This window comes from Colossoma macropomum, unplaced genomic scaffold, assembly GCF_904425465.1.
Source record: "Colossoma macropomum unplaced genomic scaffold, Colossoma_macropomum, whole genome shotgun sequence".
NCBI lineage: Eukaryota > Metazoa > Chordata > Actinopteri > Characiformes > Serrasalmidae > Colossoma > Colossoma macropomum.
This window is the reverse complement of record NW_023494806.1, coordinates 34333208-34360083: the sequence shown is the minus strand read 5'-3', so window position 1 is coordinate 34360083 and position 26876 is coordinate 34333208. Positions and strand designations below refer to the sequence as shown.

Sequence of the window (26876 nt, the reverse complement as noted above, 5' to 3'; positions counted from 1 at the left end):
GGAATTGAGAAGGAGGAGTTTTAGGCTTGGTCTTTCCTCAAACTTCAGTTATGTCCTAACTCCATAAACAGCCTAAGCTTAGCATGAACAAGCATTTTAATAACAGCCTTCTCATTTATTTGTCACTGAACAGAGCACAGGCGTGCTGTGGTGCCACCATATATTGAAAAGAATAAAATGTAAAGTACAAACCTGGTTCCAAAAAAGTTTGGACAGTAGGAAAAATGTAAATAAAACCAGACAGCGATGATTTTTGACTGAAAACAGTACAGTATTCAGTTCAAAACAGTATAAACACTTAAGTAACTAGATATTTAATGTTTGAACTAATTCACTTTATTGTTTTTTTTTATATATACATACATGCTTATTCTAAATTTCATGCCTGCAACATGTTCCAAAAAAGTTGGGCCATGTTTACCAGTGTGTTACATCATTTTTCCTTTTAACAGCACATTGTTTGGGAATCATGAGCACCAGGTGTTGTAGTTGTGAAACTGTAATTTTTTTTCCATTCTTGCTTGATACAACACTATAACACTTAATGTGGGGTCTCTGAAGAAGATTTTGTACTCATTTGCCTTTTGACCTAAAGTAAGCAACAAATTCTTTAACAAAAAAATCAAAATGTGATGTGATTAGCCTTGTATTTTCATGTTAAAATCACTACAATGTTCTCCAAAAATCTTGACTGCTAATGCAGTGTCTTTTATTAAAAAAATAAATAAATAAAAAATTAAAAAGAATGCTACAAACGTTCAGCGTCCAAACGATTCGAAAAACTTGCAGTAAATTTTTACTGAATAATATCACTAGGATTAGAGATATTAGTTTATAATTGACCTTATTAGGCTCTCCTTTCCATCCTGCCTCCATTTGTGACAGAGAGCCAAACTGCTGTTGAGGGTGTAGACGCGATTTGATTAGTTCATTAAACCTGAGGAAAAAACGAACCGTGCGAACAATGCAGGAAATGCAAGAAATATTAGAGCTATTTATGCCGAAGACGAGAATAGAAACCACCTGGGAAAGTAGGAGTAACAATCTACACATTGGTGGAAACACTAATGATAAGGCGGAGCTACATGGGAGGAGCCGGGACACTGTGACATCACTCTAGATTAGGTGGCGGTCATTTGTAAACCACAGTCAAAGTAACGGTTTACATGCGTCTTACAAAGTACTGTTAGTATATTAATTAATAATGAATAACTTCATTAGGGCATGATTAGCCAAGTATGAAGTAAGAGCTAATAGACGTCTTATAGCCTGCTGTTATTATGAAGTGTTACCGATGTCTGATTGTCATTGCCTGCTACTGTGAATGCAGGGTGAGTCTTCTACAAAATGTTTTTATGAGTGCCTCATGTCTCTCTCTCTCTCTCTCTCTCTCTCTCTCTCTCTCTCTACAGGCCTGAAGGTGCGGGAGGTGATGATAAACGTATCTCGGCAGCAGGTGGAGGACTTCCACGGTCCCGAGGATTACTGGTGCCTGTGCGTGGCCTGGAGTCACCTGGGCACCTCCAAGAGTCGCAAAGCCACAGTGCGCATTGCCTGTGAGTCCCCCCACCCCCACGCCCCCCTCGAATAGACTGGCACTTCTACATCACCCACCAACACATTTACAACGTGAAAAATACGTTTTTGCTGCTGCGAAATGAAAAACGCTGGCCTGAGGCAAAATTCCAGTCTCCAGTCTTAGACAGCGGCTCTGAGGTAGCATTTGCAAACACATAGCATGTGAATAAGTGTGACCCAAAAAGAGGCGCTGGAGCCACAGATTGGGTTCAGAATTAAGCCGTAAGTAGGAGTTTCATTTCCTGCACTCGTGTCAGCTTTGTACTCTGCTCCACTGACAGTTATGATTCTGTATTGAAAAAAGCTTCTTAGGTCCTCTCTTGTTCAGGAAATAAGCTACGGGGGGGGCCAGTTTTCTGGCACATATTAAGCCTCGTCTTTCATTAAATTACACTGCCGGCGTGGCGCTACATTTCATGTTTCCCTGTGTATTAATTCCGTCCCCTGTCCTTCATTTGATGGTCTTCCCATTAAGAGGTGTCCCAGTCAATTTATTCACCCCAATCCCAATCAGACTCTTGTAAAACTGATCTGATATTTGTAATTCTGTAGATAATATAGCCACACAGTGCTCTTCAAGAGCATTAGTGTTAGAAGCAATTTAGAGAAGCTGCTATGCTGTAAGTCACTTTAAAACACTGCAGAAAAACAGCAGATCCTTAACACGTCTTTCGAAGGTCTTAGAACAGATGTTGAAAATATAAGTATTGAAAATGTCTGAAAAAGTCTTATTTTTACAGTAGAGGTATTAAATTTAGGGATGTCCGACCCCGGCATACTTTAATCAGGTTTCAGCTAAAGTCCAGTTTCGTTTTTGCTCTCTGTTTGCTCCGCAGTCGCGGAGGAGCCATTTCATTGTGTCCATTAAAGCTGCTTTTCCACTGCATTGTACTGGCTCAACTCAACTCCACTTGCCTCGACTCCACTTGCCTCGACTCACTTTTGGTACCAGCTGCTTCATTTTCCACTGCAGATACAGTTCCCCCTCAGCGTAGCTGGTCATAGTGACGCCGCACGAACCTGGAGCAGACGAATTTCGTTTTGCAAGACAAAAGACCACCGAAACAAGCAGGAGCGTTTGGGAGAACGACGAAACGATTCTGGTCGATCAAAGGCGACACAAGAGGCTACGCTAACCTGGTAGCTAATGTTAGCATATGTGTTTTACAGTTCTCTCTGACCAATCAGCGTTTTTATGCCACCTTTTGGTATCGCTCGCTTGGAACCTCGACGGAGGTGGTACCAAAATAGTACCTGGTACCAGGTACCAGATTTGTCTGGTGGAGAACCAAAAAAAGGCGAGTAGAGTCCATGCAGTGGAAAAGTGGCTTAAATGTTATGACTGTGTTTAAACTAGCCACCTTTTGTCTATAGGTGGGCATGTAAAATGTGAGCCCCCAGCTAGAGACTGCCAGTTGTTGCCAAAACCGTGTACTAAATACACTCCCATAATTTTTTTTTTACCATCGAATCACCTAGAAATGTGCCCAGAAAACTGCCATTGGCAGAAACGTTCAGAGCTGAGAGAGAGGAGGGGCTGCTTTGGCATATTAGAGCGATATGACATTGAAGGATAAGAAGCATAAGCAGTCCAAACTAAAACTCAGACTGTATCCAACTACATGAAGTCATTTCACTGCTGGAGGTAACTGCAAGCCAAACCATTAGAGCAGTCGATCAAATTTGATCATAGTCAATATTAAACATGGCCATTTTGAAAAAGCTAAATAACCAAACACATCAAGCCAGAATGTCAAAGTATTTACACATGAAAAAATGATTTTTCTGTGGTATTAATTGGCAGAGTAGCAATGTCTCAACTAAACTGTGCAGCTTGATTACCTGTGAAATCACAAGTAAGTTAAGGCTCACATTTAACATCAAAGAAGATCCGATCTGGGGGGGGGGCGTCCCTATTTAACCAAATGACTGAGTCATCTTGTATATCAAACTACTCCAGAATAGTCCACCAACCAAAATGTCCAGCGGAGAGAGGTCCTGTGGTCTAAAGGACAGCAGAACTGACAAAGTGAAATGACCACATAATGTATGTGCAATTTCAAAGCATATATCAAACCAATTGGTTTGAATATATATATATATATATCTATATATATATATATACATATATATATATATATATATATATATATATATATATATATATATATATATATATATATATATTACATGCCATACTTGAGTGTGAGCTGTTATGTGGTGGAAATTGGATTATTGTTGTTAAGCTGAGGTCTTAAAAAGGTTTTAAAGCTTGATCTTTAGGATGTACATGATGCTCTACACTTTAAATTGATCCATTTTGTTGCTTTAACATGAGCAAATTTCTCCGATGTTGATTTTTGGTGCATCATTAGTCTTTCCCTGCATCCACATTGCCTGCCGAAGCTGTCGGAAGTCATTGAATTTCAGTGAGAGGCAGTAAGCAGTGTAGCAACTAGAGGTTGTAAATGATTAACTGATTAACTGATAATTGTTCGATGTTAAAAAACATTCATTTGAATTTATTTAACAGTTCCTATTTGAATAAGTAGCTTTATAATTCATGTTGAATTGTAAGCGTGATGGCGCAATTGATTCTGCTAGTTTGGCCTACTATAAAATAAAGCACGCTGCTAACAGTAGTTCAGGACCACTTTTCGAGTAGTTTTACCCAACAAGAGCGGAAGGGAAGCAATCACCAACAACATTTAGAGCATCACACATGATAACACACATCGCCATAGCGTTAGCAGTAGCAATAAGTCACTGAGTTAGCTTAGCAGTTCTGCTCTTGGAGAAGCAATAGTTTGTATGTTACTTTAAAAAGACAAATCCTGAAGATTATAAGCATCTCTGAGTGGTTAACGCTGGTCATCATTCTCATTTCCGTTTTCAAACATAGTCCACAGATGTTGCTGTATTTTTAGCTAATTCTTATGGAGGGCCGTGTTGCCAGGTCCAGCGAAAATCTTTACTCCAAAGTTTGCTTGAAGCCGCCCAGAAGCTGAAACTTTCTCATTTTCTCCCACAATTGTATTTCCAAACAAGCCCAGTTTGAAGGGATAACTGCAAACCTGGCAACCCTGACATCGGGTGCGCGCGGTCGTCCAGACGCTCCACAGCATAACCAATGAACAGTGATTCTCTGCTGTAGGTGCACGCGCTCTGCCCTGATCAGAGTTACTTCCTGTTGATAGCGTCTCTGCAGATACGATGTCTAAATCCAGCTTTAACATGAAGAGAACAGAGAAGTGTGTGAGGTCACTGAAGGCCCCTCGTTGTGGAGTTTGTCCAGGAGTTTCAGTGAAAAGTTGATGGAGCTCAGATTTTGCAGTGTAATGGAAAGAAAACACAGCACTGGAGTCCAACCAGAACCATCTCTCTCTCTCTCTCTCTCTCTATCTCTCATTCTCTCTCTCTCTCTGTTTGTCTGGCTCTCCAAGGTTGTTGACTGGAGCCCAAGGGCAGTGGGTTGGTTGTGGGGGGGGGTGGAGGGGAGGTGGGGTTACAGAGAGAGGAAGTGGGGGCGAGAGAGATGGGCAGAGAGATAGAGCCGGCTCCAGCCCGCCGTGACAGCTGCCTCTTATCTTCCCAAACAGACCTCCGCAAGAACTTTGAGCAGGACCCCCAGGGGAAGGAAGTGCCAATCAAGGGGATGATCGTACTGCACTGCCGGCCCCCGGAGGGCGTCCCCGCCGCAGAGGTAAGACCACGTCAGGCAGCCTCTTGACACAGCCCCCACCGGGAGGACGTCCGGAGAGGGCAGAGCGCCTGCGCTTGTGTACACAGACGCTCAGTGTTTTCAACAGTAGAAAATCAGCTTTATTAAAGATGCTGGAATAAACTGATTCTAATACGGCTTCACATGATTTACTGGGACCTGTAGATCATTCAGGGATAATTCAGAAAGGTGTGTAAGATCAGAGCTGCTGTGATGCGTCAGCCTCGTCAACTGACACTGTTCACACTGTATTTATGTCCATTTTGCATTTTTTTAAAGGGCCCAAATGGACAACCACCTCATGTTTTTTTATAAAAAAGAGTTTAATATAGTCTGTAAATATTGTTAAAGTTTTATAAACTGCCCATAAAGTCTACATAAGCAAAGTAATCTACGAAAATGGCCTGTTTTGAATTTCTTGTTTTTGTGATGTCACAAAAACCAATGAATTTACGTGTATTCGCCTATTCAGTCTACAGCAGCCTAAAGCAGCTTGGACTGCACAACACACAAAGCCAATAAGAACAGTATGCATAAGTTTGGGCACCCCTGGAAAAAGTATTATTATTATTATTATTATTATTATTATTATTAATTTATTTATTTATTTATTTATTGTGAAAATTGCAGTTACATTGAATTTCACTTGTGCACATTTTAATACATAATTACTGTTTATTTGCTGAAATAATAAATTATGTTGTTATATGTCATAATAATTATGTTATCATGTTAATTAACATATAATAACATATGATATAAATGTAATATGTTTTACATGTAGGATATAATATTATATGTAGGTTTTATTCTTGTTAATATGTAACACAACAAATTAAGGAAAGAAAAAAAGATAAAAAATGATAATGTAAGATATGGTTCAGAGCCCTGCTGGTGACATCCAATATGAATAAAAATAAGGTGTGGCCATGACTTAGTTAAGTGTGGGAATATTTCAGTCGTGGCCACCACTTAGTAAGGTGTGGGAACGAGATCATGCCTTACTAAGTCGTGACCAGGCATTAGGATCTTGTTCCCACACCTTACTAAGTCAATTCCACAACTTAATTATCTTATTCCCATGCCTTACTAATTGTCTTGTTCCCAAGCCTTACTAAGTCGTGTCTATGCATTAGGATCTCGATCCCATGCCTTACGAAGTCGTGGCCACGCATTAGGATTTCATTCCCACACCTTACTAAGTCGTGGCCACGCATTAGGATTTCATTCCCATGCCTTACTAAGTCATGGCCACGACTTAATTATCTTGTTTCCATGCCTTACTAAGTCATGGCCACAACTTATTTTGTTCCCATGCCTTACTAAGTCGTGGCCATGACTTAATTATCTTGTTCCCATGCCATACTAAGTCATGGCCACAACTTATTTTGTTCCCATGCCTTACTAAGTTGTGGCCATGACTTAATTATCTTGTTTCCGTGCCTTACTAAGTCATGGCCACAACTTATTTTGTTCCCATGACTTACTAAGTCGTGGCCATGACTTAATTATCTTGTTTCCATGCCTTACTGTGTCATGGCCACAACTTATTTTGTTCTCATGTCTTACTAAGTCATGGCCACAACTTATTTTGTTCCCATGCCTTACTAAGTTGTGGCCATGCATTATTTTTATTTATACAGGATGTCACCAGCGGGGAATCTGTAATATGGGCCCTTTAAATAAACATATAAAAGTATGATTCAGTGTCGTTTTAACAGTATGTCTGTGATAAATGGTATATGATGTACATATTTACATGACAATGTACTTCATTATAAATACATTACTATTTAAATACTGTATATTGTTACATATGAGGTAATTAATGCAGCTCATTGTTGCATATAAGGTAACAAAAATGATGTGTATTTTTTTTCTCAATGTAATTACATAGATAATAAAACTTCAGCGTGTCAGTGTGAGAGGTTTGTGTGTCCGGCTGTGTCAGAGCGTTTCTAAGCCCATCACTGATAGAGCTGCTCTATCTGCTGTTGACATGGGCAGACACGCCAGGCTCTGACCAGGCTCTGGACACAATAGAGGTCATGTACACAGACATATGACAGGCTTCATCTCTCACTTCATGTGCCTGAGTGAACTGACCCCAGCGAGCTGTGATACGTGTGTCTGTGGAGGGTCAGGTGGGGGTCAGGTTCAGGTCAGACACCAGCACTAAAAACAGAAGAGCTGTCTCAGTCTTCCTTTCCCTTCCGTGGGCAGAGACCCCGCACAGCAGGATGTAGAGCCCACCGCTTCATGCCTGTATCAGGTGAGGGTCAGAACACAGAGAGACAGACAAGTACAGTCCAGATCACACAGAGAGCAGCAGAGATGAGGGTCAGAACACAGAGAGACAGACAAGTACAGTCCAGATCACACAGAGGGCAGCAGAGATGAGGGTGAGAACACAGAGAGACAGACAGGTACAGTCCAGATCGCACTGAGGACAGCAGAGATGAGGGTGAGAACACAGAGAGACAGACAGGTGTTTTTTCTTGTCTTTCTGCACTCTTTCTTTCTCTTTGTCTCTGTCTTTCTTTCTTGAACTTGTTCTTTCAGTTGTTTTTTCTCTTTCACTTTCTCACTATTTCTTCCTTTCTTTGTCATTTTTTTCTTTCTTTCTTTCTTTCTTTCTTTCTTTCTTCACTTCTCAGTATTATTTTATTTCTTTTGTTTTTTCTTCTTTCTTTTACCCTCTTTCTGTTTTTTCTTTTTTTCTACCGTTTTTCATTCGTTAACCCTTTCCTTTACTTGCTTTCTTGCTTTTTTCTCTTTACAATGTCTTTCTTTCTTTCTTTTTCTCTTTCTCTTTGTCTCTGTTGCTCTTTCTTCAACTTGTTCATTCAGTTATTTTTGTCTTTTACTTTCTTCCTATTTCTTTTTCTTTTTTCTTTCTTTTTTCTTTCTTTTTTACTTTCTAACTTTCTCTGTCTTTTTAACTTTCTTTAAGTTCTTTTTCTCTTTTTCTTTCTCCCTTTATATTTCTTTACTTGTTCTTTTTTCACTTTCTTTTTCTTTTTTTTACTTTCTTTACTTTTTCTTTCACCTGCTCTTTTTTCTCTTTTACTTTCTTTCTTTCTTTCTTTCTTTCTTTCTTTCTTTCTTTCTTTCTTTCTTTCTCTCTCTCTCTCTCTATCTTCTCTGGTCAGTGCTGGTTCTGCAGGACACTAATGACCCGATCCCGCAGTGATAGAATCATCTTCGACTCAGACGTTCTCTGCTCTACTTCAGTGATGAGTGTGTGTGTTCTGGCTTTGCTGTGTTTGGCTTCCTTTATCAGTGGGAGCTTCGCAAATAGCAGCCTGAGAATATTTATTTAAGAATATCTAACAGTGAGAACCTTTAGAATATGAGCCTCCGGGTTCTTCAGGGTTTATCACAGTTTTAGTGTGGACTCAACATTTACATTAACTCCATGTAGGATGAGCTTTGAAAGTTTAATGACAGAAGGTCACTGGTGAACTTTTTAAAGCGTCGGATTGGTCGACATATCGGCAGGAACCCAGTTTGTAACGTGAACCAAATTACACTGATTATTAATGTTGCCCAGTGCTCACAATGGCATTTGGCTCTGTGGGGGAGTCAGAGGCCACAGATACGAAGAGAAATAGCTCTGTTCAGGGATGCTCACTCCACCAACACTGCCACCAACAGATTGCACAAAGAAAGTGGAATGACCTTTAGAGAGATGTAAGAGTTCCTGATCCGGACCATTACGGTCGTCCCTGGAGAGCCAGTTCAGCCGTTCAGCAAAGCTTTACCAGATTGTGTTATGCAGAGTAGCTTGTCTTCTCCTGATGAGACTCTGTACTCCGGCCTCTGAGGGGACTGACTGTTGGAGAGAAGGGTCTGTAGTCCAGATTGCTTCACAGTGGCACGGCTGCTGCACCCGCCTGGAATGCCACATTACGCTTTATATCGCTTTAAGCTCACCCTTGATTTCCAGGAGGCAGCATCGCCTGGAGAAACAGCCACAGCTCAGCCAATCTGGGAGAGGAGAACCGTGTTGCAGATGCAAGCCAGCCATTTTTTGTTTTCGCTACCAAATCAAATGACCGTGGAGTTTTGATGAGGTGGGATTGGCTGCCTTCTGACTTTGAGCATGGTGCGTGGAACCAATCAGCAATTCCACAGCGTGGCTGTGCCGAATTCACTACCTCAAGTTCAGCCATGGTTCTTCTAGCCTGGAGCAGCAAACATAGACGCTAATTATGAACCCTGGTCTGATCAGACTGAGTTCAAGTGGCGGTCAAGACAAGTCAGTTGGCCAGTTCTTTGATGCAGGTGCCATGTACCAACATACAGGGACATAACCTCCTTCGTACAGTGGGAAAAATGGTCAACTCTGCCCGTTCATTTCCTCTTCTTATTATAAGTAACGCAGTCTCTATATACTGCATGGTTTGCAGATCAGTAATAACAGAGTAATGATAAGGTTATATTATGGTAACAAGCTTTACTAACCTAAAAATGATATGCTACTAAAAAAATGTTACTAAATTATAAGTTAGTAATTATAGTGATATAAGTTGGAAATATAATGGTCAAAATAATGGTAAAAAAGTGAACTAACCTATAAATTATATGCTTTAGTTGTTAATAGTAATTTATAAAAACCTAAGATAAAGAAAGATAAGCATGTTGTTTAAAGATATATGTTGTGTGATAGCATCTTTTTCATCACTGAACAAATTTTGGTATCTCTTTGGTGGCATAGATCAGTAATAAGGGAGTAATAATATGGTAATATTATGGTAACAAGTTGTACTAACCCATACATTACATGCTAATTTCATAGTTTATAAATAATAAGTTGTAGTGATAACAATTTGGTAATAAGACAGAAAAATAATGGTAACAAGTTATGCTAAACTAAAAATGACTAAATAATAAGTTAGTAATTTAACTGGTAACAAGTTGGTAATAAAATGATCAAAAAAAGGTAATAAGTTGTACTAACCTATAAATGATATGCTAATAATTTAGTTGTTAATAATAATTAATAAAAAGTTAAGATAAAGAAAGATAAACATGTATGTATGTATATATATATATATACACACACATGTGAAGTGTTTTTCTGTCAGTGAATAAATTTTGGTAGCACAGATCAGTAATAACGGAGTAATAATATGGTAATATTATGGTAAAAAGTTGCACTAACCTACACAATACTTGCTAATTCCATAGTTGTTAATAAATGATCAGTTGTAGCGATAGCAAGTTGGTAATAAAATGGGAAACAATAATGGTAACAAGTTATACTAAACTAAAAATTCCATGATAATTTTCTAGTTGTTAATAAACAATATGTTGCTAATAGTATGTTGTATCTAGTTGGTAAGAAAATTAAAAAAAAGGCTCCAAAATGAGTTTAGTGATAAAAAACCTCACATCACACCACATATATATCTTTATACACGTTTATCTTTCTTTATATTGACTTAGTTATCTTAGTTACTTAACTACTAGAAAGTATCATAATTTTTAACCACTGTATTACCAACTTGTTACAGTTACTATTACCAATGTATTACTAAGTAACAACCTGAAAAAAAAGGTATTTTCGGTTAGTACAACTTGTTATCATAATGTTACCATTTTATTACCCAGTTATTACCAATTTGTAAAGTGCTACTGAACATGTGATGTTGAAATGTTTACCTCATCTGTTCCTGAGTAACTACGCTGTCCGTAGCTGGACTTACACTCTTAAAAAAGACTGTTCTTCAAGGGTTCTTTAGTAAAGAAAATGGTTCTACATAGAGCCATGAACACTCAAAAACCCTTTGCATGATTAAATGGTTCTTTGCATTGTGAAAGCATTCTTCAGATGAATGAATTGAGTGTGCTGTAGATGGTTCTATATAGAGCTTTTTTAAAAAGGTTCTATATAGCACCAAAAAGGGTTCTGCTATTGTTATGATGTGAAGCCTGTAAGCCTATGAACCATCTACAGCACATTCTCCATCAATCTGAAGAACCGTTTCACCATGCAGAGAACCCTTTAATCATGCAAAGGGTTCTTTGAGTGTTCATGGCTCTATATAGAACCATTATCTTTACTAAAGACCCCTTAAAGAACCATCATTTTTAAGTGAGTACATGTAAAAGTCACAGAACAACCATAAGTTTCAGTGCAGTTACCCACATTATTCTAAAGAACCGATGTTTTTGCATTATTTAAGTTGCAGTAACTGAGAAACAAGATGAAAAGAAGTAAGTTTGTATTTTTAAATTTCTGATATCATTTAGTTTCACTGTAATTACAACCTGTAAATGAGTCTATACATCATACTGTGTCTGACCAGTTAAAGACGGTAAGAAACAAAGTAGAAACAAGTGAAGCAGTAATTTACAGCACTAACGCTACGTAACTTGAGCTGAGCTTTGGGGGTAATAACCCCAATATCATAACCCTACAGTGATGTAAAAGAATTGGGGTGATGTATCGGTGAAGCTGTTATACACTTTATCCCTGTAGATGTAAATAGTATCTACAATGATTCTCTAATTAGGTAGTTTGGCTCACTTTTGCTGTAATACCTACTAATTAACTTACTGTTAAGCAGCTGGAATATTCACACTTCATTAATGGGTAATTAGAGTTTGTTACTATTATTTTCCAAATTAATACCAACTCCAGTGTGTTACTGTCAGTTAGAAAATTAGCTCAGTGCAACTTGATACCATAATACTCCCCTATAATTGCCAACATATTGGTGGTCTCCCGTTGTGAGCAAGCAAATGAATGCATAAACTTAAGTCACTTCAGAACAAATGTTTCCTACATCTAAAGGAAGCTATGCGTGATTTGATTGCGGCTGGGCCCGGGTCAGGTCCAGACTCCAAACTTGAGTCGAGTCGGGCTTGAACAGAAAAAACTCAGACTGTGTTCTGACCAAAACTCCAGGCTAGAGTTGGGAAATATGATATTTTGTCATTAATGTGATAAATTATGTCACAATATGCTTTTCTGAGCGTATCATGGATGTCAGCAGTACTTAAAGAACACTGACTACGTCTTATTACAAAGCGAGCTGTAACGTGACAGAATGAGTCAGATGCATGCAGATAAAAAGGCAAATGAAGCTTTTCTTGTTGATGCTTTTTCCAGAGTCGTCATCAAAACACATGGAAAGGTCAAATCCGAAAAAGACAAGGCGTACAAGAAAAACAACGCAACACCAGGCAGACAAAATCCAAGGAAACGCCAAATGCCAAAGTCAAAAATACAGAAGATTGGTCAGAACCAGACACAAACATTCAAGAAAGATGGCTCAGAAGCTCTGTAACAGACGCAACACCTCGCACTGAACTATCCCAAAAGCCCAGGCTTGTACTAACACTAACTAGACACACGACCAAAGTAACCAGTAAACCAGCTTAGTATTCTGGTGAATACTACTGATTGGAGCACGGTGGAGGGTCAGCAGTCATGTGATCTCCCAGAGGATTCCCAGAGGATTCTGGGGAATCCATGAAATGCAATGGCTCCCTCCATTTTCGCACTATGCAGTTTTTATAAAAGAGAGGAAAGCAAAACACATGAGTGTGAATTTACAGTGTTTAATTAAAGCATCCGACTGAATATCAATGTTAAAATGAAATCTACTCTTTTTTATACATGTCAAATGCATTCACAGGAAACAAACACATACAAATATACTACAGTGCATTTTCTTTACTGTAAAATATGACAGTAATTTTCTTCATAAGAACAGCCCCGAGAATTTTCACATTTCCATTGTATCCAAATGTTTCCTCTTTTTACTTATGATTATAAATTCAGACATTAACGCCCCAAATCATTTCCTTACATTTCCCAACTGGTCTTGATTTCTCAGAGAATGAAGAACGTTGTTGGTTATTACTTCGTCTGTGCTGTTTTGTTTGTTCTCACAGGTTAAATAAATAAATAAAAGAATGAATGAATAATTAAAAGACTGGAAAAACTGCTGAAAGCTTCTTCCATTGTGAGTTGCGTGCGTTTTCCAAGGGGGGGCGAAGGCTGGCTACTCACCTTCAGCTGCCTCTTGACAGCCGGTAGCGAGTGTTAATGTGTTCAGTGAGTTGTGTGTGTGTGTGTGTGAGTGTGTGTGTGTGTGTGTGTGTGAGTGTGTGAGTGTGTGTGTGTGTGTGTGTGAGTGTGTGTGTGTGTGTGTGTGTGTGTGTGTGTGAGTGTGTGTGTGTGTGTGTGTGAGTGTGTGTGTGTGGAGTGGCTCTGGCAGAGAGAAAGAATTGCATTAGCGATTCCATTATGCAGCCTGTTGAAAGGATGTGCACGTAGAGATCGGAGTAGCATCACACTCGGCTGAAGAAGCCAAGGCCTCTTCAATCAGAACCTCCTCACTCTCAATCGCTCACGAGAGGCTTTAGGCCCCGGAGCAGTCGGCAGCAATCTGCGGTGTCTCTCTCTCTTTCTCATATATATATATATATATATATATATATATATATATATATATATATAAGTTATTTATGCATCAGTTTCATCAGGGCGGTCAGTGATTGGCCACTCTGCAGCCTGGCTCAGCTCACTGAACTGGCACAGGTTGAGATATTTTGCACATTTTAACCCTTCAAATCCCCAGAGTTCCTACATGTGCTTCATAATTAAGTCAGTGTTGGTCTTGTGGTTGCAGGCAGATACAAAGTTGCCCTGTATATAACGTATAGAATTATGAATATCTAACTCAGTGTATACACATACTTGCCTGTAATTACATAATTCATATTAAGCACTAGACAATTTATAGTCGATACTTGATAATTTATAGTAGTTATTGAATAATTCATGGTAGATGCTGATTAATTAATGGGAATGTTAGTACAATTCAGACTAGTTACTGAATAATTCATAGTAGATATTTTATAATTCATGGTAGCTACTAACTAAATCATAGTAGATACTGAACAGTTCATGTTAATTACAAAATAATTCATAGCTCATACTAGGCAATTTATTGCATATACTGAATAATTTATAGTCATTTCTGAATAATTTGTAGTAGTTAGTGAATAATTTATGTAACATAATACACAATTTATAGTGTTTTCTAGATGATGTATAGTAAATATTGAATCATTTGTATTAGTAACCTAGTTACCGAATAACTCATAGTAGATACTGAATAATTTATAGAAGATACTAAGCAATTTATACTAGATACAATAATTCATAGTAGGTACTAAATAATTCATAGCAGATACTAAAAAAAATGTAGTACATACTCAATAATTCCAAGTAGATACTGAATAATTTGTTGTAGATACTGGATTATTCATAGATAATACTTAGTAATTCATAGTAGATGCTGAATAATTCATAGTAGATATGGATCAAATCATAGTAGATACTGAATAATTCTTAACATGCTAAATAAGTTGTAGTAGGTACTGAATAATTCATAGTAGATACTGAATAATTCTTAACATGCTAAATAAGTTGTAGTAGGTACTGAATAATTCATAGTAGATACTGAATAATTCTTAACATGCTAAATAAGTTGTAGTAGGTACTGAATAATTCATAGTAGATACTGAATAATTCATAGGAAATGCTGAATAATTTGTAGTAGGTACTGAATAATCCATAGTAGTTACTGAATAATGCATAGTAGATACTGAATAAGTTGTAGTAGTTACTGAATAATGCATAGTAGATACTGAATAAGTTGTAGTAGTTACTGAATAATGCATAGTAGATACTGAATAAGTTGTAGTAGGTACTGAATAATTGATAGTAGATACTGAATAATTCATAGGAAATGCTGAATAATTTGTAGTAGGTACTGAATAATCCATAGTAGTTACTGAATATTGCATAGTAGATACTGAATAAGTTGTAGTAGGTACTGAATAATTCATAGTAAATGTTGAATAATTTGTAGTAGGTACTGAATAATTCATAGTAGATACTGAATAATTCAAAGTAAATGCTAAATAATCCGTAGTATTTACTGAATAATGCATAGTACATGCTGAATAATTCATAGTAGACACTGAAAGTCGCAGTAATCTAATTATTCCCTGAATAATTCATGAGACAGGAGAGTTTAGGGGATGGGAGGAGAGGGGAGAGATGGAAGGGCTATGAAGGAGTGATAGAAGCGGAGGAGAAGGGTTGGGGTGGACAGAGTGTGCCGCTGCTGTGGAACAGGACAGCTGTGTGTGGGTGTCTGCGTGTGGGGTCTTTCGAATTAGCGTGACTCTTGCCAGCAGTTCTTGATTGTGTAGTCATAGGCACTGTGTGTGTGTGTGTGTGTGTGTGTGTGTGTGTTTAGAAGGACGGTGCGGTATCTCCAGTTCCCACAGGGGCTTTGTCTGAGGTGCAGCACTTAATCGCAATAATTACTCGGATACGTTATTCAGAAACTCAACACCGTACTCCCTCCCACACACATGCACACACACACACACACACACACACACACACACACGCACTGACACACACACACACACAAACAAACACACGTAGAGGCACTCTGTGTTAATTAGTTACAGTCTCCTCGTCTCACACACACACACACACACACACACACACAGTCACACTTTATCACCACCTCCCTGTTTCACATGATCTAATGCTTGGCGAAATCATTAACATGCTCGAGGAGGTGTTTGCTGCCATCTTTCCTAATGAGAGATCAGATTTTCCCACGATTCCAGAGCCATTCAGCACGCAGCCATAGTTCAATGTAGATATTAGCTGATGATATGCAGATACCTGGTTAATTATCCGGAAAACATGCGTCACGTTGAAAATCGGGAATTCAGTCTTCATAATTTGTGCAAAACATGCAAAATGACTCGGGAATGAAGCGTGTGGATGACCTGTTTTAAGGTCAACCATGTGTTTCAGTCATTATGCCTTTAGAGTTCACAGCATGTTGCTGACGGTTAGCACCTCGTCATGTTTTCATGTGGATAGTTTGATTGAAGGGGGCCAGTTTCTTAGAACTCCTGCTTAATTCAGTGATTAAAAACTAGTCAGTCAGAGTGGTTTGGTGTGAAATGCTTCACTGTAGAGACTCAGGGGCCGTATTACAGAAACCTCTTCACTCTGAAATCTTATCTGTTTAGTCACCATGACAACTTGAGTTAGGACTGAATTTAGGACAGTAGCTATTACAGAATAATAGTTCTTAAGGTTATAATCACATCCATTAACTCCAGATAAGAAAACGCTATTACAGAAACATCCTGACTGGACTAAATTTCCTAAGTTTAGTCTTAACTTTAAGATAAACCCCAGTGGTGTCTTCTGTTTATCTTCTGTTTAACTTCTGTTTAACCATCTGTTTCTATTGTTTTATGCAGTGACAGGCAGCATAGTTGACTATAACTAGCATTATGATGCTACATTTATCTACACTGAAAACTGTGTTTTGTGTTTGTATTTTTGTGGGTTATTGTTGATGAAAACTTGTCAGATAAAATATTACAGTGGTGGTGGTGAATAACGAGGAGACAGAGTTGAACGTGTGTCTGTTTATTAGCAGGAATAATGTTAGCACAGTTGGCTAAAGCATTTGGGAAACTGAAACTGAAACTGAGGAGCAGCGATGCTCTGATAAACAGCACGAAGCGCCGGCACAGTATTCTTAACTTCAAGTTTATAGCGCTTTATTTTTGTTTGACCGTTTTATATCAGTAACGGTAGCTAACGGTAGCTGTCTAGCTAACTAAGTTGATTAGGTTTTATATATTTCAGCTGCGTGTGTGTTGCTAGGTAACAGACATGACAGTTGATTGTCGACTTCAGTCAAGTAGTTTAAGATTTCCTAACTTAAGATGCTGTGGTGGTGATGGGAGCCAGGAATCTCCATGACTACAAGACAAATATAGACATTTTACTTACTATCCAAAAGCACCAGTGAACCTCCACGTGACTTCCGAGTTTTTATGTAGAATATTGATGATGGTAAAAGAGTAAATCTTAAAACATACGTTTTCTTTAGGGACCACTTTGCCTCACAACACCCTGCATAACTTTGCGTGTTCTAGAGAAGCTCTACTGCTGTAATTGTAGTGCAGAGTTATATCACTGAGGAAATACATCACCGTAAAAATTTTATTCCAGACCTGATAGAAACTAATAAATAAATAGGGCAGAAGTGGAAGATGTTCTGGTTGTAAGTGAGCAACTGTTTCTCCATCAGGAGGGATGCAAGATGACGCGCCAGTCCTCAGAGTAACCTCTGAATTAGTGTTATTGTCATTTACAATACATATTTACTCAAATCTAATTTGAATTCATAATGTATTTAGCTGCGTAATAACATGTAGATTTGATTTGCATTTTCCATCAACAGATTCATGTCTGCACTTATTATGTCTCTCTGTTTTGATGTCAAAAAATGACAAAAAAGGTAATTTTTTTTTCCTTCAACAACAAGAACTTTTCATCAAATTTAAAAACATTTTAATTACATTTTTGCATAAGGATTTTCCACAGTAGATATGACATTTTTTTTACTATCCTGCCCAGCTTTGCCCTTGTCTTTGTGTGTTTTCTCTTATTGTTTACCTCTCCTCATGTGTATTCCTTTGTGTTGGTTTTCATGCTCCTTTCTTGCTCTGCCCTTTTGTCATGCCACTCACCTGTGTCTTGTCTGTAGCCCCGTCCTGTAATTTTCTCATCTCTTTTCCACAGTTTACATTGCCCTGGGGTTTGTCTTGCTGCTTGCTTGGCATTGTCAGGTATTGGTTTTGTGTCTTTATTTGGTCTCCCACACATCAGTTGAGATACATCTCTACTTTAGTCCTCAGTTTGAGAAATAAGTAATAATTCGCTCATTCTACCTTTTCTCTTTGGAGAATTAGGCAGATTTTCAGATTTACAAATATGTTATGGCATATTGTTAAGTTTTTCCCAGGCATAGTTACAGTTTCTAGGCTATGAAGGACCAACTTAATCAGGGGTTCCCGGACCCCCCAGGACCCCCTCTATTTTGCACCTTGCTTCAGGTGCTCCTCACATTGGGCCACCTTGTTCAGGATCTAGTGCTTTCGTTTTGTATCATACACCACAACGCAGTCTGAGCTGCTTTTGGAGATGCTAGTAGAGCATTTGACAAAACAGGAGACAAGCTTATCCTTTTGACGTTTGTCAGAAAGTTCTAGTTGCTGGGACACAGCCTGATTGTTGCTATGCCAACAGTGGTTGTTTGGGGGAGTTCATGCCACTAGCAAAAGCCGAAATCAGACAAATCGTGCTCGGTGTGTGAAGGCCGTAGGAATCCTCCTTTAGCAGTGACAGTAGCATAGCCCCTGGTGGACGGGATGAAAGGATGTAAGCGGGGGGGCTCGAGCCGGGCGGATCTCTAAGCTTTAGTCGATCCTGTAATCAGGAGAATGGAGGCGCTAATGAAATGAGCGGGTCCTCCCAGAGCACCCTGCCCGTCCGTCAGCCCTGCCGCCGCTGCCCGCGCTCTAATTGAAACAAATGCGCCAATTAGACCATTCATTTCTCACATCCTCCAACACACACTCACCCCGGCTAATCTGTATCTGTCCCCCTACACCTTTCTGCCTCCATCCCGCTTAGAAAATCCTCACAACTCCCTTTGTCACACTGCCTTTTTTCTTTCCTCTTTCACTCGCCCAATTGCTCTCCCTCCCTCTTTCTTTCCCGTTCCCCTTCCACCCCCCTTCTCCCTTAACCCTCGACTGCACACATTATGAGAGCAATTAAAAAATATATATACATTTCACTTTTTTTTGCATAAAATGGTCCTTGACTTATTTTTTGGACCTGTTTATAAAAAATTAGTAATAATGTGTGCAGGGGTCCTTTTGGAGTTTGTTGCCTTGAGGCAACATTGTGCGACAATGGGAAGTAATGACATAGAGCCGTGTTCCCTGAAGTGGTGAGACCTGGCTTGTGACTGGCTAAATCCATTCCTCTGTCACACAATGTTGCTTCTAGGCAACAAACATATTTCTTTTAAAGCAAATTCTCAAAAAAAAATGATACTGAATGTTAAAAAAGAGGTTTAATTGTTGCCACTAAGAGACAGTATGACCAAATACATGCTTTTTATTGACTTACTCAAACACTTCTCTTTATAGTTAACCCTACCTATTGTGTTTAAATGTGTATAATGGCATTGTAAAGTGAGGAAGGTTAGTTTGTTGCCCTGAAGCAACATCATGCAATAGAGGGTTAAGTGCATTTTTTTTTACCCTTTCCCCCAGGGCAGAGAGAGGGAGAGAGGTGGGTGAGGAAAGACAAAAGAGAGAAGGAAAGAGAAAGAGCAGAAGGGGGAGGGAGAGAGAGATAGAAAGTAAAGGGAAAAAGGAAGAGAAAGAGTGGAGGGGACGAGAGTCCAGGGAAAAATATGGAGTGTCGAGGGAAAGAGAAAGAGTATGCAGAAACAGAAAGAGAGAGGAGAGGGAGTAGAAGAGGGACAGAGAGAAAGAGAGAGAGAGAGAGAGAGAGAGAGAGAGAGAGCCCCTTCAGCATGTAGAACAGTCAAGCTCGTCCCAGAGAGGTTAGCCTTCGCTCTGTGTTAATTGCCTCTTTCAGCTCCCAAATTTCCCAGATGGAACAGCAATAAACACACAAAAGAGAAAAGGCGCCGCGCCGACACACACGACCTCAGCGCTGGGACCGGCTTCAGTCACCGTCAGCCTCAGCCCTCCTTTCATATTTCACTTTCATTAATTAGTCTTCAGATATAAGCCAGCGCCCCTCTGATCTCGTCCACTGCTTTACTCGCAGGCCCCATTTCCATTTAGGGCTTTAGGTCATCTTGCAGCAGAGCTGACGACGACGTCGGCCCACACAGTGAATTCAGAAGTGAAATTATTATCATTTAGGCCTGTCGCAGGGCTAAAGTAGGATAATTTCTGTTTTGAATTCACTGTGTGACCCCACACAATTACTATTTCAATTATTACATAATTGCGTGATTGCTATTTTTTAAGCTGATTGCAGTTGTTCGAGCTGACTGCAATCATTTCAGTAGTTTTTGCAATCACATGGCTATGCATATGCAGCAGAGTGTCCAGAGTGTCCAAATGAATGCAGAAAGTGCTGAGACATGTAATGGGTCATACAAAAAACTGGTGCTCTAACGTCTTTAGAGGGCAGCAGTGAGCAGTGTTTGTTTATTTGAGCTAAAAAGCAGTTCATTTGTTAACCCTGTAGATCCAGCCAGTGAGACGAAATACCATGCTTTGTTTAAAGCTGTATGTCAGCTAAAGAGCTGCTTTTTTTCCCATTGAAACTGTAGCGATAGCTTTAAAACAAAAGCCCAAGAATGTCATTTTGGATAGTTTGCTTTCTACATCAACCTATAGTGTACAGTATAGTGGCTTTGGTTAGACAGCCACAGCCAATCAGAGTACACGTTTTGTAAATTTGAAAGTCAAGGTGGGCGTGTCCGTGCACAGTGCCAGAGAACAGGTGCGCAGATTGGCTTGGCTTTGGTTTAGTCGGGCGCCTCATACACATAATGGACATCCTTGTTACTTACAGCTTAGAGATATTTTACAAATGTCACAGAAAATCTTGGTCCCACTTTATATTAAGTGTCTCTAATAACTGTGTAGTTACATGTGAACAACATATGCAACAACAATGTAACTACTAATGATTTAGTTACTGTTACAGATGGATTACAGAAGTACACCTTATGTAATTACACAAGTGTGTCTTAATAGTAACAGCCTATTATCTCTCATGTAATTACACAATGGTAATAACATAAACGTAATTACATTGTAACAGCAGTTTTTTCAGTTTTTTTTTCCAGCAGTAAAAGGAAGTATGTAATAACTTACATTTAACTAGCATTTATAACAACTAGCATAACAACTACATAGGAACTGTCCACTTATTTTAAAGTGTAACTTTAACACTACACTACAGAAAACCTCCTCTATAGAAGATACACATGTGTAATTACATAGGCTCAACTTCTGTATTCCATCTGTAACATTGACTAAAACATCAGTAGTTACAATGTTGTTGCATATGTTGTTCATGTGTAATTATACAGTAATTAGGGACACTTAATATAAAGTGGGACCAAAATCTTTAGCGGTTTCGTTTTGCATGAACGCACCACTAAGCTGTCTTGGACATTTTTAATGAACAGCAAAGCCAGTGGCATAGGCAGAAATACATGTTTGGGTTGTCCTGTGGAAAAGTGGGTAGGCCTACTTGGAGATGCAATTTCCTAACCCACTAATGTCTTGCAGTGTCATAACATCAGGCAGTAGCTTAGTCCAGACATCAGTGTAGTCGTCACCCTACCTATTCCAACGTGTCCACTCAATCAGTATACTGGATACAAATAAACTCACCAAAGGCACAGTTTCCACAGGCATGCTTGTCCAACGAAGGTGAAATAACTAAGTTGACACTGCACAGAGATGTACAACCACGAGGAAAGGAAAAACACAGCAAACTTTAAAACCTAACAGACATCCTAGGCTAAAGCATACTGCCAAGGCGGGTGGACCCAAAAAAGATGATGTGACTGTGATAAAAACAGACAGCTGAGATATGCAAAGATGAGCAAAAACAGGTGCTGACATTTTCATGTCAGCTTTTGTAGTAAAAGAACGTTTTAAGTTGTAAATTCAGAGAAATCCGCTGATGATAACGTTAAACGGCAAAAACTGTTGATGACATTTTTTTATGTTTTTTTGTACTCTGTGGGACATTTAAATGTGCCCACATAACGTCACGTCTATTAACCACAGCTGGAGCTTCAAATTTAAACATAGGGTTGCTGTTAATGAACTGAAGGCTTGAGGCAATGGTGGATATCAATGGTTGATAAGCAGTGATTGAAGGGCTGAGGAAAGAAGGCGGAGCTCAGCAGAGAGCATAACAGTTTTGATTGGCCAAAATACAATGACAGTGTGGAAAAATCTTGTGTTCCTGCCTTTGCTGGATTGGTCATGGCTTTATCTCATGGCAAATCACCTGTGCACTATCACACGAACTTGCAGTTGCCTACCCAAATGGTTGGCAGCGCGACGTGTGACGTCATTGGAAAACTATGATTTGAACATAAAATGATTGCCGTCTTATTAGCGTATAATTCCTAGTGGTTCTGAAGGCAGTGTCAGGTGACTTCTGGAGTCAGGTGACTTTAGGAGTTAGCTTTCATTGCAGAAAAACTAATAAGGGTTAATAAGTCTAATATAATAGTAATAAGTTTAATCATCACTAATTAGAGGCTTTTCAATAAGTCAATCAGCATCTAAACTCAATACATATATAAATGACTCTACTGACCTGGTTTCAAAGTCAGAGTTGAAAACACATTTCGGACTTTTAGCTGATTTGGACTTTAGACTAAAATCCTTTGAATGACCCTATACCTCAATTTTGTTTATTTTATTAAAATTAATGATTTAACATTCCATTTTGTCACTACTAAAACAATCATAACTCTACCCAAACTTCAAACGTTTCAGTAGTGACTGTTTCGGTAGTGACAGTTTTAGCTTATTTTGAGCAGAGATCAAAAACACTGGCCAGTACAGGACTAGCAAACACAGCTTTGAACAGATGTGCACACATAAAATCAGCATATTTTCAATAATAACTTAACAAATGTAAAACAAATATCATTTTTCTAATAACTTGGCTGTAATTAATAACTGTTTAAGTAGTAATATGAAAACCTGGGACAGCTTTTTTTTAAATTTAAAGCAAACTCATGATTAAACAAAATCTTAACTTCATTTCCAAAGAAATCCAAAATATCTTTACAATTTTGTTTTTTTTTAAATGTAAGTATTATATAAGTGTAAATTTAGGGGTTAGCATTTGGGACAGACACCTGTTTTATATGTATTTAGCTTATTACAGTCTCTGTTAATGCCTTAGATTGAAAGAGATCAATCATTACAACCGTATAAATACGTTTTTTTTTTTGTTTTGTTTTTTTGTTTTTTTTTAACTGTGGGACTGCAATTTGAACTAATTTGCTAGAATGGCCCATAAATTGTTTTGCTTTAAAATATGGGACGCAAATTGACTTTTAGCCTCTAATTAGCGATGACAAAAACTTTAGATTATGGAACACATCTTGAAGTATTAGTGACTAATTATCTCTAATTAGCTCTAAAGCAATAAACTCCAGATTCACCCGGCACTACTTAGAACCATTAGGAGTCTAATAAGACGTCCATTTTCGGTAATTAATGCTAAATAATTTACATAACAAGGTCTTAACAAAAGTGTTTGTATGTTAATTCAGCTAATAATACAGCTAATAGTGTTTATCACATAACAGAACTCCAATTAAGCACCAGTATAGGTTAAAACAGCTAAAACCCAGTGAATAAATCATTTAGAAGAGTCTAATTTGGACCTTAATAGACCTACAATATGTGTTTCTCAAAATAAACAATCACCAGATATTTCTGTTTTTTGTTTGTGACAGACTGAGTGGGCCGACCACCCAGCCTGTAACCCCTTACTTAGAGTATTTATTTATTTTGAAGAATACTTTCCCCGAATGTGCCAATTGTGCTAATAATGAGTGAAAGCTTGTGGGGTCATCGGTCAGCATTGCGCTAGTGTTATCATGCGTGGCTCATTAGCTGTGATTTATTATTATACACATTCTGAGACTTTATCACAGTGCCTGAAAGCTCGCGTCTGGCTGCAGTCGGCCTAGACCGCGGACTTGAATGGGCGTTTGAAAGGGGCTGTGGATGTGTAACGGGGGGATGATAGGGGCTGAGCGGGCGGAGCTGCAGCACTGCGTCTCAGCACTCTGGAGCCGAGCGGCAGAATGAATGAAACTAAAAGGCATGTGATTAAAATGCTGGGCGTTATCGGAAAAGCCAAGCCGAGGCTGAAGGCTGCCACAGTTGACGAACTCTCCTCCTGCAGGAGGGAAGATGGAGAATTGCAATTGTTACCTCGTAGCACTCGACCTTGGTGTGTGTGTGTGTGTGTGTGTGTGTGTGTGTGTGTGTTTGCTTTTTCATTAGTCCTTTGTAAACCAGTCACATGTCTGAGAAGCCTCCTTAGCCTCAACCGGATTAGCGCAGTTTGTAAAGGCAAACATGCAGTTCTTTAATTCTAGAGCTTCTCATTTGCAGACAGAATCAGGCTGCAGCCGAGAGCGGAGTGCAACCCAACATGTTTCGCTTTCCGTTAAGGCGTTTTAAAAGCTACGAATGAAAGCGTTCACTTTGTTTTGTGCGCAAATGTGAGTGTAAATGTTACAACTTCCCCCACAGGTGGGATTAGTTGTAACAGATTGAGGGGCTAGTCGATAAAAAGCCTGGAAAATGGATGAAAACACATTTAATTCGGTGCAGCTCTGTGTTGGTTGAACCAGGCAAGCTTTCCAACATAAATGCATAAAAATATTTTTATTTACATGCTATCTGTAGCATATTTTGATCAAATCTCGAAGAATCTTCCAAAAATGAACCGTTTGAATTCATATGGCAGCATATATTGTTGGTAGTTCATACAGAAGGCAGGCTTACTGCAAACTCCTAGAGTCTTTTACAGCTCAGTTGGTGGAAGACTTCTTATATAGCTCTTTGTCTCTGTAGTAGCATTGCGGAGAATTTTGCAATTGCGATATTTATTTTTAAATCCAGATTAATAACATATTTGCTAAGGTTTTGAAATACTGCGGCTCAAAATATAAAGATTTATTATAATTGCATGAACTTTTTTCATTGTGCTTAGTAACAGGGTATAAATACTAGCCCTGTCGTGTGGAGGCTGCAGTTAAGCTTAGCTAGTTCTCACTGTGGGTCGTTTCTATGCTTTAAAGCAGTGCTATATTACAGCCACCAAGAGGGAGATTAAAATAATACAGGAGTGAATTCTGTGACTTATGTACACAACTCAGTAATCAAAAATATTTATGATGAAAAAAACCTTCTAGGTAGGAAAAACTCTTCATGGCAGATCTCAAAAAAATGTCTATGGTTGCTTGAATCTGAACCTTTAACTACACAAAATACTACGTTTTACCCCACATTAGGTTCTGTTTGTTTTATACTTGCCTGAGTCATTTGCTTAAGTATTTTCTCACACTGAGACTAATTGTTTCTCTCTTCTCTCTCAATTTTCTCAGGTGGAATGGTTGAAGAATGAAGAGCTGGTGAGCTCGCTGGGCGATGACAACATTGACACCCGAGCTGACCACAATCTAATCATTAATGAAGCCCGGCTGTCCGACTCGGCCAACTACACCTGTCTGGCCAGCAACATTGTGGCCAAGAGACGCAGTGCCACCGCAACCGTGGTCGTCTTCGGTAAGACGGACATGATATACAGTTAAACAGATATACAGCATATCAACAGATATACAGCCTCAGCTTTACCAACACAAGCTGTCACGTGTGCAACTCCTGAATCAGCAAGTTTGTTTTTCACGTATTAAACTTTTATTGAACTGGTTATTGAAATGAAGTTAAACTCATTCATCAATCAGAAGTACTAAATAGCAGAAGGTCCTGCCACAATACTTTGTGTACCAGAAATATCGTAGGAGAATCGTTCTCGTATTGTGATAATATCCTATCATGGGTTCTTTAGCGAGTCACAGTTCTACCTGTTTTATTTCTTAGTGCTAAATAAAAACTCAATTCTCTGAAAGATGTGATTCATTTGAGATGCGGTTAGTACTGAATCAAAGCTGCTGGCCGTTTAGCATTATGCTAACTGGTCTCTGCTGGCTGTCGTTCATTGTTAGTCACGTAAGCGGAAAAGCTGGATATCCCCAGTGGACAGTACGACCTTCTAAAGAATCGGAATATCAAAGATTGTGGAGGACCTGTTGTTTATGGTTTTCTCTGTGAAAGCCCCGTAATCTTAATCATGAACGGTATTATCCAGAGACTCAATTACAGCAGAGCATTAAAAATCAATATGTCTTTATAAGCGGGGAGGTGTAAGCTCCTCTATCTTAATCCCATTTAAACAAGCGCCGCTTATTAATAATTCATCCCGCGTAGTCCTTCAACTACAGTAGCTCCACGCTGCAAACTTCTGTTGTGTTCAGAAGGATGCTGGCAGCATTCGAGGCGTGCCGGGCTCCTTGTGCAGCTGTGACTTATCAAAGCCAGGCCAGGAGAAAGAGATCCTATAGTGGAGCTTCTGTGAACTTCTGAAGCTGGTGTGTTCTTCAGAGGAACAAGCCGAGCATCACACGACCGGCAGCTTCCTCCACTTCCTCCATTTTCCATTCTTTTGCTTGCTTTGTCATTTCATCTCTCTTTTATCTGTCTTTTCTCTCAATCTCTCTCTCTGTCTCTCCTCGGTTGGCTTCCAAGGCCTTTGTAGAGATCAGTAATAAACAATAAACGTAAGAGTTTTTAAAAGTATTGATGTAGATCTGCTCAGTTCAAACAGCGCTGGTAGTTTTCACCAGTAACTTTATAAGCCATGCTGGAGGGAAAGTCATGATATCAGACGTTTCCGTGGTTAGAAAACCTTCAATCTGCAAAATGGAAACTTTGATCTGTTGAATGCAAAAGTTTTATGGGAGGCAAATCCAGCCAAAAAAGAAATTATAGTTAATACAATCAAATTTAAATGCAAACCTCTTTTTGCCATTTCTTTTTC

General features: G+C 38.9%; 1 protein-coding gene across 1 annotated transcript in view; it reads left to right on the top strand.

Annotated features, from left to right (window-relative positions):
* unc5db (unc-5 netrin receptor Db) overlaps positions 1-26876 on the top strand; it is a 235336-nt gene that overhangs the window by 131267 nt on the left and 77193 nt on the right. The window contains exons 3-5 of the mRNA XM_036598580.1: positions 1413-1556; positions 5178-5281; positions 25384-25564. Coding sequence (XP_036454473.1) covers positions 1413-1556; positions 5178-5281; positions 25384-25564 — 429 coding nt within the window. The remainder of the gene's footprint in view (positions 1-1412; positions 1557-5177; positions 5282-25383; positions 25565-26876) is intronic.